Raw genomic sequence first — 17500 nt, forward strand, 5'->3', positions numbered from 1 at the left:
GGGCCGCCTTTGGCAAAGGCCCGTGCTCCCTCGTGCAAGAGGGAGCAATTTCCCCCCACCCTCCCCGTTTGATGAGGGGGAGGGACACTGGTCAGAAGTAGGATCTCAGATCGATGCGGTCCCATTATCAAGAATTACCGAAATAAGAAGACTCCGGCGGAACGTTGCCTGGCTGCAGACAAGCAGTACTAGCAGGTTCATCCCAGGGTTCATCTTTTCATTAGCTCCTGCCCTCTTACTGATTTTCGCGGCCCCTTAAAATCCGCCTCAATCTACAATCGCTATTTTCGTCTAACTGCTCTTCTAAACTTTCTGTCTGCATACATTCACCCTTCCCTACCACAGGTGAACTTGAAACAGCGTTCCTTCGTCAGAATTTCCTCCTTCCTTCTATATATATGTTTTCAAGAGAGGATTATCCAGACGCCTCTCCAACCTAGATTATCATTCTGGCTTCTTCCTTTATCATCATTTTGCAGGAGCAGCCATATCCTTTTTTCTAATGCTCATGGCTTGCTGTACACAAATGTAGTAGAAGTAGTGACGGTGGTGTAGTATTAGTAATAGTTGTCGTCATCGTCGTCGTAGCATTTTTTTACAGTAAAGGAAGCAGCTCAAAGGCAAAAAAAAAATAATGAGAAAAGATAGCCCACTAATCACTGCCCCTTTAAAAAAAAGGTTAGAAGAGTGGCCATAATGGAGGTTAATTTCGGGAGGAGAGGTGTCTCGATACTCACCTCTTGAAAAAGCTCAAGTCGTAAGCAGGAGGAAATACAGACGAAGGACGATTGTTCCAGAGTTTACAAGCGTAAGGTATGAAAGAATGAAGATGCTGATTAACACCTGCATAAGGGATATGGACAGTACAGGGATGAGCTAGAGTAGAAAATCGAGTGCAGCGGGGCCCCGGGAAGGGAGAAAGCATGCAGTTAGCAAGTTCAGAAGAGCAGTCAGCAAGAAAATATCGACATAATATAGAGGCAACATGGTGGCGAATTTAAGAGGTAGAAGACTGTCAGTAAAAGGGTAAAAGGAGGGGAGCTCATGAGACGTAAAGCCTCAGACTCTACTTTCTACAGGAGAGCTGTGTGTGTGGAATCCCGTCCACACTTAAGATACATACTCCATACATGGGCGGACAAGGCCCCTGTATATGGATGGCACCTGCGAGGTGGAAAAAAACTGTCAGAAACGATACAGAACGCCCAACCTCGAGGAAGCTGATCTAGTTAGAGAAGAGATAAAAAAAATTGTTGTTTCCAGTTGAGATTTTGAGTTAAGGATAGACTGAGAATGTTTATTGTAAAAGAAGGTGACAGCTGAGTGTTATCGAAGAATAGGGGATAGGTGTTTGGAAGATTGTGTCGAGTTGGCAGGTGGAGAAACTGAGTTTTTGAGGTGCTGAAGGATACCAAGTTCTTCTTGCCTCAATCCGAAATGATAGTAAGGTCTGAGGTTAAGCGTTCTGCGGCCACCAGCCTGGAATCATGTAGTTTATGTTAGGAGGGTGTTCTGTCAAAAGGTGTTGAGTAATGCAGAGTAGAGTCATCGGCGTAAGAATGGATAGGACAGTTTGTTTACTCAATGACACAATATTTTCTTGTGACAAATTATTAAATCTTAACACGCGGCGGACATTTTTTTATATAATTCTTGGGAACAATCTTTTCTTATTCATGTTTTGCCCTTGTTTCCTTTCCCTTGCCGTAAATAAAATAAAAATAACAAATCGAGCCATGAATTTAAATGTCTTATAGATATACCTTCTCTATGCCCTTCAGCTTTCCTAATGCGAGGGTTAACCTGTATCTTCACTATATATTCCTTTTTGGGTGGCGGGAGGTCTGCCTTGATGAGATGTGCAGCGTCATCCCTCCCCGAGTAGGTTCTCTCTTTCTCTCCTGAATAATACTTCATTCCTTCTTTGTGGCCGGATTTTAGTGGGGCGCCATAGTTTCGTTATGGTAATAAAGCACAGTCTTTCATAACCAGAATATGGATGTCCTAACAGTTTTATCGTTTTTTTTACTGTATGTTGTAATCCAAATTCATATTTCAGGATATATGAATGTCTGAGTGGTCAGCGTGTGAGGCCCACTCTGCACTATCAGTCAAATTTTATGTTAACTTTCTTTGCCAGTTGTTTTTACGTCACTAAAGTTTTTTTTTCTTATATCTCACATTGATATTGATGACGTCAATCAAGAATTAACACTATTAATTGGAATGTAATGTTTTCATGTTCTTTGTGCAGTGGAATCTTTATGTCATGTTCTGCTTGTAATTCTGGATAAAAGTTTGAGATCGGACAATTAAGTTGAGAATGAAAGAATGTTTGCCTCAGTAAAGATCACAGACTGGCTCACCGGAATAAACAAGCTGCTTTTCGTTTAGGGTTGCCGAGGTGCTCACGTCAGACTGTGTAATGAAGCACGTTATGATGTGACAGAATCTGAATATAATGATTATTTGAAGGTTCTTACTGCTGCTATTCATTATTATTGCTATTATCATAATTATTATTATTATTTTTTATTATCATTATTATTATCATTATTATTATTATAACTACTTTTAATATTATTATTATTATTATTATTATTATTATTATTATTATTATTATTATTATTATTATTATAAGCCACTAATGTCATTCTGCTCTGAAGCAGTCCTTATTTGGTGTAGATTCATGTCTTATATAAGTCTGATCGTTGTTTATTACCAAGCTGTTGAGGCCAATAGTTTGTCTTTTGTATCTGAGAGTAAACAGAGTGGTCCCGAGGTTATATTATCCATAATAATTGTTGCAAGAGCACAAGGATATGCGAGGCCTCGTTCTCGCCACCGGTGCCAAGGCCACTGTTCGATCTCGGTGGATTGATTTCGGTGCGTGGAATGATAAACAGTAAAAATGACAAAAAATAATCAGAAACCGAAGAGGATTTCTCCGACACGTCCGGTAGGCTCACCATCTAACACTGTTCTTCAGTAAGGAACAAACAATAAGAGAGGACAATCGATCCAACCTGATCCAACACGAAGTGTAATGTGAGTATAACAGAGGGAGTTATTAGAGGGTTGAAACTCACCTCGTGCACGGACTCGAGTGCTCATCTCTGGGTTACAAGAGCAAGGACTTCAGCACATTGGAGTCAGGACGGCTAGACTCAAGCCAACATAGTCGCCGCTTCACTCCAACATAACTGCTGCGTGGACGAAGTTGTGTTGCCGCTAAAATGGCTGGCTGTGTTCTCTGGAAGTGATTTGGGCTTCGGCAGACAATGGTTCTAGTCTACCGTCGTTAGTGGACTCGAAGACTGGAAGCCACCGACAGATGATAAATCGTCCTGCACTGATCGTCTAGTGATGGGAGGTTAACGTCCTTCCTTTGTTTTTCCGAACGTAAAATTCGTCCAATTGCTTTTCGTTCGTCTAAAGTTGAAAGGCTTCTCAACAGCTGATACTCCTAGGGTGGTATTGATCCGATTGTTATTTTTCTCTATTATTTAAAGTTATTAGCAAAATAGTCACTGATAAACTGTCAGTCATCTTGAGAATTATAATTTGACATGGTAGCTTTCCAGTTTGTTGGTGCACTGCAAACCTATTTCTTATCCCCCCCAAAAAAATCATTTGCTCCAGTTTTACCAGAAAAATATATATTCAATTTTATTGTTCTTTTGTATGACTTCAAGAAAAGCTTGAATACATGTGGTCTTCTTTTAGTTTTAATCCTGGCCTGCTGGTTACTCTGACTGCAGGATACGTGTCTTGACTCGCATCTCTGGATTTTGGTTCATCGTTTGACTTGGTGAATCATAAGCTTTGTTGTTGAAAATAAAATCATCTGGTGTTGGTGGACACGTCTTAAAAATATTCTCAATTTTTAGCAAATAGGAAACAGCGTGTAGTCGTTGATGGTTCTCTTTAATGATTTTAGTTAGGTTAAATCTGGTGTTCCACAGGGCTCTCTTTTGGGGCATTTGTTGTCTATTTTATTTACTGGTAATGTATGGTATGGAGTATCCTTCAAAATGGTAGCTTATGCCCGTTATATGCCATTGTAGGCCACTATTTCATCCCATAAAAAAAGTTTTGGTAGTCAGTGATGGATTTGCAAGATGACATAGCAAGAGAAAGTGCTTGATGTTTTCAGCGGAGCATGAAGCTAAAATCGCTGAAGATCCATAGCCTCATCAGCAGCATATCCGGATCTCCTTTCCCCCAATCACCCTGACACAGTTTCTAATAACACCGGGTTGAAACTACTAAGAACATAACATAAGAACGTAAGGAGTCTGCAAGAGACCGGTTGGCCTATACAAGGCAGCTCCTGTACACTCAACCCCACCTTACCTCACCATTCATGGCCTTATCTAACCTCTTCTTGAATGTATCTACGGCATTGGCACCCACAACATGGCCCCCAAGCCTGTTCCATTCGTCTACAACTCTATTGGTGAACCAATTCTTGCCTATGTCTTTGTTAAATCTGAATTTATCTAACTTAAAACCATTGCTACGCGTCCTACCCGGCTCTTTTACTATCAAAATTTTATTGACATCCCCTTTATTAAATCCCTTCATCCATTTATAGACTTTGATCAAGTCTCCTCGCAACCTTCGCCTATACATATCATTCGGTGTGACTCATGGACGCTAAACTAACTTATGAGTCTCACTGCGGTTGGTGGCTTTATCAACTCAGGAAATTCACCTTCCCCGTACGTACATAGAGATCCTTTCTAATGACAATATTACATTAAATTCCTTTTATTCATTTTTTTGCGACTTTTTTTATTGCTCCCCAATATTCCTTCTGTACTGTACCGGGCATTTAATCACGTCAAATTTCTACCCCCTAATTTGTCATTTTCAACCATCCAATTTTTTTCAAGTAATTTGATCATCCTTTTTGGCAGCTTCTTTTATTCCTCTTTGTGTGAGCAGTGTGTTCCGTTTTCTTTCTGCGGTATGCCTCTAGGAACAGAATCATAGAGGTTAATTCATTTATTGATGATAAGGAATATATCGATATATCGATGGATAGGCGGTGGCCGAGTGGTCAGCTCATAGCCGTGGTGATCCAGGAGACCCGGGCTCAAGTCCCGCAGAAAGCACCTGTCAATTTTCAACTAGCGCTGATTGCCGGAAGGCTATCCTCATGCTGTCCAAACCTTCAGTCAAACGGAAATTCTAAGACTTTGGTAAAGAGAAGCACCAGGGTGAAGCAGCAGTTATATTTTTCTGTAGCTACTTCAAACAAAATTTGCTTATGCCCGACCACCAGGTCACACAAGAGAACCTTCCAGCTCTGTGGGTAGAACACAAGATGACAGGACTGCCCCATACTCTCCTGGCGCTCAATGGTGGCCAGTCCTCAAGTGGATACGGCATTTTGGTAAAAAAAAAATATCATTTGTCCCATAGCGCCTGTAGACTTACATGATGGGGCCTGTTGGTCGGCACCAGGCAGTTTGTAGCGAGGCTTAAGCTGCCTCCACTTGAGCCTCTTTAGAGAGTTTCACTAAGAGTCCGGGTTGATACATGTTCATCAGGACAACATGTGGGTTGTCTTCGTGTAGCCGTGGGCGTGACTTTGGAACACCGTCCCCGCACTCTGACCATTCACCCAACACCTCCCTCGGCGAGGTACACTTTGAGGTAGATTATGAATGATTAGCTTCAGGCAGCATGATCTCCCCGTATTCTGAGAAAACTGTGGCCTGGCTTAGTGAATTCAAAATTCAAAGGAATTGGAAAAAGAGGTGGGGGAGTGAGATGAAGGGAGATGCTCCTTTTTCACTTACTCGTCCTCCATTTCAGCCTCCTGCTCCCCTCCCACCCTTCCCTGCACTACTTACCCCGCACGCTAAGGTCAGTGATGGTCAGTCTCAGCCGCTGTCCCTGGTCCGCCGTCAGAGTCAGCGTGCAGATGGAGGGCTCGCCGAGGTAGTACTGTGGGTAGCCCACACTCTTGAGCCAACCTTCCTGGTCCCGAACCTCCGTCCCGCACACACGGTGGAACGCCGACTCTGTGGGGAAGATTATAAGGTATCAGAAGGGGATGCAATTCACACACACACACACACACACACACACACACACACACACACACACACACACACACACACACACACACACAAAAAAAACGCACACACACACACACACACACACACACACACACACACACACACACACACACACACACACACACACACACACACACACACACACACACACACACATTGTCTTATACGAATATTAATGGAATAGTGTCATCGCGGATAGAGTTTAACGACTACTTGAGAGACAGAGAACCTGATATTGTGGGGCTGACAGAAACTAAGTTGTGTGACTCGACTGAGGTGGTGGGGATTGGAGAAGGTGCATACAATATATGGAGGAGAGACAGAAAGAGAAAACAGGGAGGAGATGTGATGTTGATGGTAAGGAAAGGCATTAAGGTGGAAGAGGTGATTGAGGGTGAAGGCTTGGCAGAGGTACTGAAAGTGGAAACTGGCGGTGCTGAAGGAAGAAGGAGGCAGTATGTAGTAGGGTATGTGCCACCAAGAACCAATGCATGGAAGGCCCGAGAATATGAACAGATGATACAAGACACAGTGAGTTGCCTGGATGGAATGTTGAGAGAGGGTGAGAGAATAATTTAAATGGGTGATTTTAATTGCAAGGATGTAGAATGGGAGGACTGGCAGACGCAGGGAACAGAAGAGTCGTAGGGAGGAAGACTCCTGCAACTGGCAATGGAACATGTGCTGACACAATGGATTAAGGAACATACTAGATTCGGGAAAGAAGGAGAGGCATCAAGACTTGACCTGGTTTTTAGCAAGGAACCGGAAGTAATAGAAAATATTAAAATAGATTGTCCAATAGCAAAGAGTGACCATGCGATTGTGGAATTTGAAGTAAAAGAAAAGGGAACGATTGACCGAAAAGAGGAGCACAAAATAGGGAGAAGTAACTACTCTAAGGCAGAGTTTGTTAATATGAGAACTTTTTTTGAAAATGCAAATTGGAGTGGGCTGTACAAAGCCAAGAATACACAAGACAAGTGGGAGGAGTTTCTAAAGCTATACAAGGAAGCCGAGAATAGGTATGTCCCAAAGGTAACCAAATAAGATGTTGGTAAAAAGGAGTGGTTTAACAAAAGATGCGAGGCAGCTAGAAAGAGAAAGGAGGAAGCTTGGAAGGGATGGAGAACACGAAGAAGAATCAACTCGTGGAACGATTCCAAACAAGCAAGGAACGAATATACAAAAAATTAGAAGAGAAGAAAAACGGAAATATGAAAAAGATATAATCGACAAGTGCAAAGACCAACCTAAACTATTCTATAGACATGTGAACGGCAAATTAAAGAATAGAGAAACAATCGATGAACTGAAAATGGATGGAACTACATATGAGGACCCAGCAGAGATGGCAGAAGTGATGAACAACAGCTTTCATAGAATTTTCACAAAAGAAGACGAATTCGTACAACCACTGGGCCAGGAAAGGGGAAGGGTTATGCAGGAGATACAGTCAACGGTGCAGGAGGTCAAGGAAAGCTTGAACAAGCTGGATGTAAAAAAAGCGACAGGGCCGGATGGAGTATCAGAGTGGATCTTGAAAGAATGTAGTGAGCAACTTGCAGAGAAACTGCACTCCATAATGAGCGCCTCCCTGAGTGAAGGAAGGGTACCACAGGTTTGGAAGAGAGCAAACATAGTACCAATATATAAAGGAGGAAAGAGAGAGGACCCATTAAATTACAGACCGGTATCACTCACTAGTGTGGTTGCGAAGATATGCGAGAGGCTGATTAAAAACAGGTGGTCGGATTTTTTAGAAAGTGAGAAAATTATCTCAGAGGAGAGGGAGATCTTGTGTCACCAACTTGTTATGTTACTACTCAAGGGTGACAGATTTATTACAAGAGAGAGAAGGCTGGGGGGATGGAGTGTACCTGGATTAGAAAAAGGCATTTGACAAAATACCGCACAGAAGACTAATTTGGAAAATTAAAAATAGGGGTGGAGTGGGTGATGGACTGATTAAGTGGCTGGAGGACTTCCTAACTAACAGGGAAATGAGGACAATAATTAGGGAAAGGGTTTCCAACTGGTGCCCAGTGAGGAGTGGGGTCCCACAAGGTTCGGTGCTGGCGCCAATAATGTTTGCTGTTTATATAAATGATATGGTGGACGGAGTGACCAGCTATGTGAGTTTGTTTGCAGATGATACAAAGCTAATGAGACGAGTGAATGATGTGAAGGACTGTGAGGCATTGTAGAGGGACCTGTATAAAATATGGGAGTGGAGTGGTACATGGCAGATGGAGTGCAGCCTTGGGAAATGTAAAAAAATAGAGTTTGGTAGGAGCAGTAGAAGATGTGAATACGATTATAAGATGGGAAGTGAGATAATATGCAGAGGAATGGAAGAAAAAGATTTGGGAGTGACTATCTCAGAGAACATGTCACCGGACAAACACATCAACAGGATAACGGGACAAACTATGAATTTGCTGAGGAACATAAGGACGGCATTTGTGTATTTGGATGAGGAGATGATGAAGAAAATAATAGTTACAATGATAAGGCCAAGGTTGGAGTATGCAGCAGTGGTCTGGTCTCCTCACGAAAAGAAGAACATAAGAAAGCTGGAAAGAGTACAGAGCGGCAACTAAGATGGTACCGGAACTTAGGGATCGGACTTACGAGGAGAGACTCAGTAGCATGGGGCTCACAACCCTGGAGATAAGGAGAGAAAGAGGAGACCTGATAGTGGTGTACAGGGTGGCGAGCGGGGTGGAGAATCTGGACAGAGAGGACCTGTGTGTGTGGAACGAGAGAGAAACGAGAGGACATGGAAAGAAGTTAAGGACGACCACGTGTAGGCGAGATGTGAAAGAGTTTAGCTTCCCAAACAGAAGCATTGAGCTATGGAATAGACTGGAGGAGGAGGTGGTTTGTGCAAAACACTCATGATTTTAAGGAAAAATTGGATAAGAGAGGATATGGAGACGGGACAGCGCGAGCGTAGCTCTTTTCCCGTATGTCACAACTAGGTAAATACACACACACACATACACACACACACACACACACACACACGCACACCTGTGGTTCCTGTGGTGGTGGTTTCAGGCAGTCGTTGCTGCCTGTGACCACGCTGACGCGCCGCCATTATAACTCTGCTCTTCTCTGCGCCAACTGGTCTATGATGCTGTTGCTCGCAGCGCAGATGTGGTAATGTGGCAGCTTGGGTTGATCGGGTAATGTTCGTAAGAATCTATTTAGCTGTGCTTTGAATCGTTCCAGGCTATGTTCCTTTGAGCCGCGCATGTGTCTTGGCAGTGCATTGAAGAGGAGTGGCGCTCTTTTAGCGAAGGCATTTTCTTTGAGCGTAGTGACTCTTGTACTCGTTCTGGAGTGTATCCTTTCAATATGGCAAAGCCGACCCCGTCGCTGATGGATGGTGAACCGTATATTCAAGTTGTTTAGAGATCTTCCAGTCAATATTTTTTAGATGTATAGTATAGCGTACCTTTCTCTACGCCTTTCCAGTGAGTAAAGATCAAGTTCACGTAGTCTCCCCCAGTAGTCAACGTGTCGGACGTTGGATATTCTACCGGTGAACGATCGTTGTACTCCTTCCAGTGACTGTTTTTCTCCTGCTCTCCACGGGCTCCATAGCTGACAACAATACTCTAGTAATGGTATTACGAGTGACTTATAAAGCGGCAGCATAGGATACCTCTCCCGAATCTGGAAAGTGCGGAGGATACAGCCCGATTGGGTTCGTGCCTTCTTTATCACGTTCTGTATATATATATATATATATATATATATATATATATATATATATATATATATATATATATATATATATATATATATATATATAATTTTTTTTTTTTTTTTTTTTTACGTTGATTGCCTATTGCGCCGGTAGGCATCTTCCCGGTGGGGCCTGATGGTCGGCCCAAGGCTTCTTCCAGGTGGGGTCTGATGGTCGGCCCAGCCCGTTCTGGCGCAGGCGAGTGTTTATAGTGGCGCCATCTTGCATTGGCTCATGCTGCCCCCCGGAACTCGTTCTTGATTCGGTTGGACGGCTTCCTCTAGAGTCCGGGTTGATGGGTGGTCTTCAGGACAGCATGTGGGTAGTTTTAAGCCACTCGGCGGTGACTGAAAAATCCGAGTGGTAGCGTGGGGATTCGAACCCGCGTCGTCCATCACGCGGTGAATGTGGGCCCAGTACGCTACCACCTACGCCACCGCCTACCCAGGTGGGTAAAGTTTCAGTCACAGCTGAGGGTAATTCCTAGGTCTCTTGTATGTTTATTGGTGTCTATACTGGAACCGTCCGGTGGTGTATAAGTATGTTCATTGCAGTTGATTCCCCCTGGACTATAATGCATATGCTCAAATTTGTTGTTGTTAAAAGACATGTTGTTATGATCTGCCCACGAGTAAAGGGATGCCAAATCGGTTTGTAATTGTTCGACATCAGATATTACTTCCTTTAATATCCTGGTGTCATCGGCAAAAAAAGCTATAGTCAAGTGTAATATGTGTCTGTTGATATCGGAAATGTGGATCAGAAGGAGCAAGGATCCAAGGACCGATCCTTGTGGCACACCAATGTGACTGCCGACGGCTGAGACACTACAGTGACTACACCATCAGCTGCTACGCACTGTTCTCTGTCCGTGAGGAAAGAGTGTAGCCAACCCCGAGCTATCCAGTAAGGCCCATTTGTCATGTTTGTGTAGCAAAATACCGTGGTCCACCTTGTCGAACGCTTTCGCGGAATCCAGGTAGACCACGTCGACATTTTTGTTATTTTCCAGCTTTTCTTAGACTGTATAATGGACGAGTAGTTGTGAGAGGCATGAACGGACAGTACGAAAGCCATGTTGGTCTTGGTTCATTTTGTTGTTTTGTTCGAGATATGAAGCTATGTTGTTTATCATTATTCTCTCCAAGACTTTAATAATGTGGGAAGTTAAGACGACTGGACGATAGTTTTTAGCCTCAGCTCTCGACCCTCCCTTGTATATTGGTGTGATCTTAGCACTCTTCAATTACTTTGGTACTATACCAGTTTCTAAAGAATTTTTGTAAAAAATTAGTAAAGGGACACTCAGCTCCTTCGCACAATGTTTCATAAGTACAGCTGGGAAATTGTCGGGCCCAGCTGCCGGATTTGTAGCAACTTCTTTAATTGCCTTCTCTATGTCGCCTCTGCTTAAGTTCATGTCCGTCAGTTTTGACGTGCAGTCTGTATCTCAACTAAAAAAGTCAGTGGGTGATTGATAGTATTGTCTTTCACAGGATTGCTGAAGACACTTTTGTACTGAAGCAGTAGTGATTCAACGATCTCCTGGGGCTCGTTCAAGGCTCGGCCATTTGAGTCAGTCAGTGGGCCAACACTCGCTCTCGCTTCTGACTTACTGGCAGCATATTTGTGAAAGTATTTAGGGTTGGTTTTGACGCATGACACAGCTTGCATTTCCTTCTCTTCATTGTCGAGTTCAACTGGCCTTTTAAGTTTTTCATTTATAATGGTAATTTTTTCTGTTTGCGTCAGTATTTCAGTGGTGTTGGTATTTTTTAGTTTCTTCCTTATTTTTTTTTCTCTTTCGCATAAGAACTTTTCGGTCCCTTGGTATGTTACCCTTGTAGGGAGCGGTCTTATTAGTCGGTCTCCTTAACGGTACTTGTTTCTCTGATATTTCCAAGTATTTCGTTATCAGTCTGTCGCATTGGGCCTCTAAAGTTCAGTCGGCTAAAATTTTGTGTCTTGTGCTGCACTGTTGATTCCAGTTTGCATATTTGTAGATAAATTGGTCGTCAGGGTAATGATGTTGTGATCTGAAAAATTAGTTGTATTCACAGTAATATCGTGTAAAAGGTCTTCGTTGTAGTTATTACTATGTCTAGTATATTGTCCCCTCTTGTGGGAGTGTGGATGACTTGATTTAAGCAGAACTCCTCAGCAAAGTTCAGGATTGCTTCTGCCTGCGTCTGCATGTCTGCTGCACCTCCATGCACACTCTCCAACTTCCAGGCTATGAGTGGAAAGTTTGTCACCAGTGAGCACAATGGTAGGCATAGGTGGTGGTAGTGAGCTAATTACTTCTCTAATCCTTGACAGCTGGTCGTTGAATTTATTCGTCGGGCATGCTGGTGGCCTGTACGTATATATTTATATATACCCAGTCAATACCTCCGATGTATAAGACCTGTGATTCTGTGTACAAGTTTGATTCAGAGAGGAGGACTTTTATCTTAGCTGCGAAATGGCTATCCACGTATGTAATGACGCCGCCTTTTTTCTTTTGTTTTGATCGATCTGTTCTATATGTCACGAAGTTTGGTGTTTTTATTTCAACTTCTCTGATCTCCTCTGTTAGGTGTGTTTCTGTTAAAGAGATCCTAAAGGCGTTTTCAGTTTGTGCCATTTCTGTGAGCACTGTAATTTCAGTTTGCCTCTAAATTTGTATGGTAAGACGCCGGCGATATTTAGAGTAATTATCTTATAAAGGCTGTTGGCGCTGTGGTTGCCACCTGTTGTTGTTGGTATCCTTGTAGTGGGTACGTGGGGCCCCACTGCCATGCAGGGCCCGAGAGAGGGGGGGGAGCTGGTATATCAGCACCCGGCCTCATAAGGGGCCCGGCCGCCCGGGCATGATGTGTGTAAATTAAGATTTTCATAGCTAATAGTGTTTATAACAATTATAGTAATTACTTGCAGCACCAGGGCCCAATGGTAGCGCTATCTGGCGCTGCTGCCATGGTATTGTTGTCAGCGCCTGAAGTATTTATTGCTGTACTAGTTGCATTTGCTGCATTTGTTCCAATAAAAAAATTAAAAAAAACATTCAGTTTGTTGTTTCATTGTCTGGTGTGGGGGTCTACTCTCCCATGCGTTGTATGATTGAGGGGCAGGTGGTGGTACGGTTGACCGGGAGGGTAGTTGTTTGGCGGGAGGTGCTTGTTGCCTTGTTTGTTGTCCACCAGTTGTCTGGTCCGAAGCATGATCCGAAGGGTAACGGCGAGTGCCCTTCAAATGTAGTCTGTTACATTCCATATTCAAACATTCCCGCTTACTTTCTGATCCGAAGCCTACAGGTGGATGATGAAAGGTGCAGTTCTTACCTTTTTTACACCCTCTTACTGGGCCACAGCCGTTTATCTTATATCTCATGCATAGTCCAAGGTGAGCATATGAACAATCTCAGCCCCTTAGTCGATATATACAATTATTGTTCCTGTAAAAGTAACATATATTTCCGTTGGTCATTTGCCTGGCTATTATTTACTGCAGCAGTTTGAGTGTTACCTTGTTTGCCGGTATAGAGTGTTTTGTTTTGTGATTCGGTAGGGTCAGTTCGTCTGGCACAGGAGTTTCATTATCTTCTTTACCAGGTTCATGTGTATTGTTGACGTCACTTCCAGCCCCTTCTTGTTCAATTTCCTGCTCGGATTGCGGTTCGAGTTGCTGTCTCGCCTCTCTCTCCTTCTCTATTATGCCGTACACCTGCGCAAACAACCCGTCACAATGTTCGCCCATTTTTTTTCATATTCTTCACAAGTGTACTGACACCTTGTATTAAAGAAGTTCATTATGGCATATATAGGGAGATTTGAGCAGTCAGCATGAATAAATCCCTTACATTTCTGACACTTCAGGCATTCCAGTGGAGATTGTTTGTTGTATAGTGCACAGGTAGTATCCGCTGGTGGTAGGTTTTCCATTATGCCTTCCCCCGCTGGACGCAGACACAGGCACTGCACATACAAACTCACACACACACGTCCACGGCACTGTATGGTCTCCTGAAGAATGTATAAGGGTCCCGAAGTACTTCAGGAGTAAGATAAATCCACAGGTCAGGGAGGAGCGAGAGGCACGTGACCTTCCCCTTCCTAAGCCCTCCCCCCAACACACACACACACACACACACACACACACACACACACACAAAGACATAGACATAGAAAGACAGGGATAGGGGAAAGTTAAACACGGGTTATATATACAAAAGAAAAAAAAGAATAGAGATTTATAAGGAAAGAAATTCGGATTGTTAAAAAGAGGAGGGAAAAAGAAGAGAGCACGTGGGTTATGAAAAACATGAGAAAAAAAAGAAAGTAAAGAATAAGAAGTTAAAAAAAATGGAAATACGAAAGGTTAAAAAAGGAAGCTAAAAGGAAGAGAAGAACGAGTAGTTTTTTTTTTATGAACACAAGTGGGACATTTAAATTAAGTGAAAGGGAAAGGAGAAAAGTGGGAAAATAGTAGAAAAATAGGTAAAGTAAAAATTCTGGAAGGAAAACAAAGACAGGAAGAGCAAAAAGAGTGAAAGATGATGCAGAGGAGAACGTGGAAAAAAAAGGGATAATAAGTGAAGTTAAGTGAAGTTAATTAAAGAAAGGAAACTTGACACACACGATGGACTCACGAATTTTGGGTAACACAGGAAGACACACACGATGGACTCACGAATTTTGGGTAACACAGGAAGACACACACGATGGACTCACGAATTTTGGGTAACACAGGAAGACACACACGATGGACTCACGAATTTTGGGTAACACAGGAAGACACACACGATGGACTCACGAATTTTGGGTAACGCAAGAAGACACACACGATGGACTCACGAATTTTGGGTAACACAGGAAGACACACACGATGGACTCACGAATTTTGGGTAACGCAGGAAGACACACACGATGGACTCACGAATTTTGGGTAACGCAGGAAGACACACACGATGGACTCACGAATTTTGGGTAACACAGGAAGACACACACGATGGACTCACGAATTTTGGGTAACAAAGGAAGACACACACGATGGACTCACGAATTTTGGGTAACAAAGGAAGACACACACGATGGACTCACGAATTTTGGGTAACACAGGAAGACACACACGATGGACTCACGAATTTTGGGTAACAAAGGAAGACACACACGATGGACTCACGAATTTTGGGTAACACAGGAAGACACACACGATGGACTCACGAATTTTGGGTAACGCAGGAAGACACACACGATGGACTCACGAATTTTGGGTAACAAAGGAAGACACACACGATGGACTCACGAATTTTGGGTAACACAGGAAGACACACACGATGGACTCACGAATTTTGGGTAACAAAGGAAGACACACACGATGGACTCACGAATTTTGGGTAACACAGGAAGACACACACGATGGACTCACGAATTTTGGGTAACAAAGGAAGACACACACGATGGACTCACGAATTTTGGGTAACGCAGGAAGACACACACGATGGACTCACGAATTTTGGGTAACGCAAGAAGACACACACGATGGACTCACGAATTTTGGGTAACAAAGGAAGACACACACGATGGACTCACGAATTTTGGGTAACAAAGGAAGACACACACGATGGACTCACGAATTTTGGGTAACAAAGGAAGACACACACGATGGACTCACGAATTTTGGGTAACAAAGGAAGACACACACGATGGACTCACGAATTTTGGGTAACAGAGGAAGTGAGGCTTATTGGGGAAGTTACAGCACCGTTGCCAGATTATCGTACTCAGAGCATAGTATTTACCGGTTTCTGACGCCTAACTATTGCCAAGAAACATCAGGAATTAACTATTTTAACGATAATTATCAGTGAATCTCCTTATTAGGGTCCACGAGACAGTTTTGGGGGCGGAAGTCGGTAAATATAAGAGGCTGAGTAAGACGATCTGGCACGTTGAGTTACAGAGGAATGGCATGAGGTAAGCTGGAGGGAGGAAAGGAAGGTGGTGGAGCTTGGTGTGACGAAAAGTAGTGTTGGGTATGACTCCCCGCTGTCTGTCCGTCATCCTTTTTGTCGAAGTTAACATGGGAATGACTTGAGGTTGACTAGAGAGGTAAGGAATAAGGTGAAGTTGGGTTTGACAGAGGAAGCTGTGTTGGATATTTTCTCACTCCAACTGTCTGTCTGTCGTTCTTATTGAGGAAGTTTGCAGGGGAATGACGTGAGGTTGACTAGAGAGGTTAGGAATAAGTTGAAGTTGGGTTTGACAGAGGAAGTTGTGTTGGGTATTTCTCACCCTCTAACTGTCTGTCTGTCGTTCTTATTGAGGAAGTTTGCAGGGGAATGACATGAGGTTGACTAGAGAGGTAAGGAATAATGTGAAGTTGGGTTTGACAGAGGAAGTTGTGTTGGGTATTTCTCACCCTCTAACTGTCTGTCTGTCGTTCTTACTGAGGAAGTTTGCAGGGGAATGACATGAGGTTGACTAGAGAGGTAAGGAATAAGAGGAAGTTGGGTCTGACAGAGGAAGTTGTGTTGGGTATCTATTCCAGGTAACTGTCTGTCATTCTTTTCTTGTAAGTTAGCAGGGAAATGAGATGAGGCTGGCTGTTATAGAGAAGTAAAAAATAAGGGGAAGTTGGGTTTGACAGAGAAAGTTGTTTTGGAAATCAAATCAATGGTAAAAGATCTGACTGGGGATGTGTTACGAGTGGGGTCCCACAAGGTTCGGTATTAGGTCCACTTTTGTTTATTATTTATATCAATGACTTAGATACAGGAATTAGTAGTGATGTTAGTAAATTTGCAGATGATACCAAAATCGGTAGAGTAATTGAGTCGGATCAGGACGCTAGTATTCTCCAAGGTGAACTCAACAGATTGTATGACTGGGCGGATAAATGACAGATGGAGTTCAATGTAGGAAAGTGCAGTATTCTGAGTGTAGGTAGGAACAACCCCTCACATAACTATTGCTTAAATGACACTCTCATAAGCAGGTCTGGGTGCGAGAGGGATTTAGGGGTCTTAGTGAGCTCTGATCTCCGTCCAAGGGCACAATGCATTCAAGCTAGAAATCGAGCTAATAGGGTACTGGGATTTATTTCAAGGAGCGTAAGCAACAGAAGCCCCGAAGTCTTCCTCAAACTATATTTAGCATAAGTTAGACCTCATCTTGACTATGCGGTTCAGTTCTGGTCACCTTACTATAGAATGGATATCAAAATGTTAGAATCGGTGCAGAGGAGGATGACTAAGATGATTCAGGGGTTGAGAAACTTGCCATACGAGGAAAGACTCAAACAGTTAAACTTGCATTCTCTAGAAAGGCGAAGGGTGCGTGGAGACATGATCGAGGTTTATAAATGGATGAAGGGCTTTAATAAGGGAGACATTCATAAGGTTTTGTTGGTAAGTGAACCGGGTAGGACACGAAGTAATGGGTTTAAACTGGATAAATTCAGATTCAACAGGGACATAGGCAAAAATTGGTTTACTAACAGGGTGGTGGATGAGTGGAATAGGCTTAGCAGTCATGTGGTGAGTGCCAATACAATTGTCACATTCAAAAATAGACTAGATAAATTCATGGACAGCGATATTAGGTAGGGTTAGATACACAGGAGCTTAGGGTCAAAGGAGCTGCCTCGTACAGGCCTACCGGCCTCTTGC

The 17500-nt window shown here is 43.1% G+C and overlaps 1 protein-coding gene across 1 annotated transcript in view; it reads right to left on the reverse strand.

Moving 5' to 3' along the window:
* The window catches only part of LOC126991778 (uncharacterized), a 78127-nt gene that overhangs the window by 31117 nt on the left and 29510 nt on the right, over positions 1 to 17500 (reverse strand). Inside the window, exon 4 of the mRNA XM_050850455.1 lies at positions 5865 to 6035. Within this exon, the coding sequence (XP_050706412.1) occupies positions 5865 to 6035 (171 nt within the window). The remainder of the gene's footprint in view (positions 1 to 5864; positions 6036 to 17500) is intronic.

This window comes from Eriocheir sinensis, unplaced genomic scaffold (genome assembly GCF_024679095.1).
Source record: "Eriocheir sinensis breed Jianghai 21 unplaced genomic scaffold, ASM2467909v1 Scaffold336, whole genome shotgun sequence".
Lineage (NCBI taxonomy): Eukaryota > Metazoa > Arthropoda > Malacostraca > Decapoda > Varunidae > Eriocheir > Eriocheir sinensis.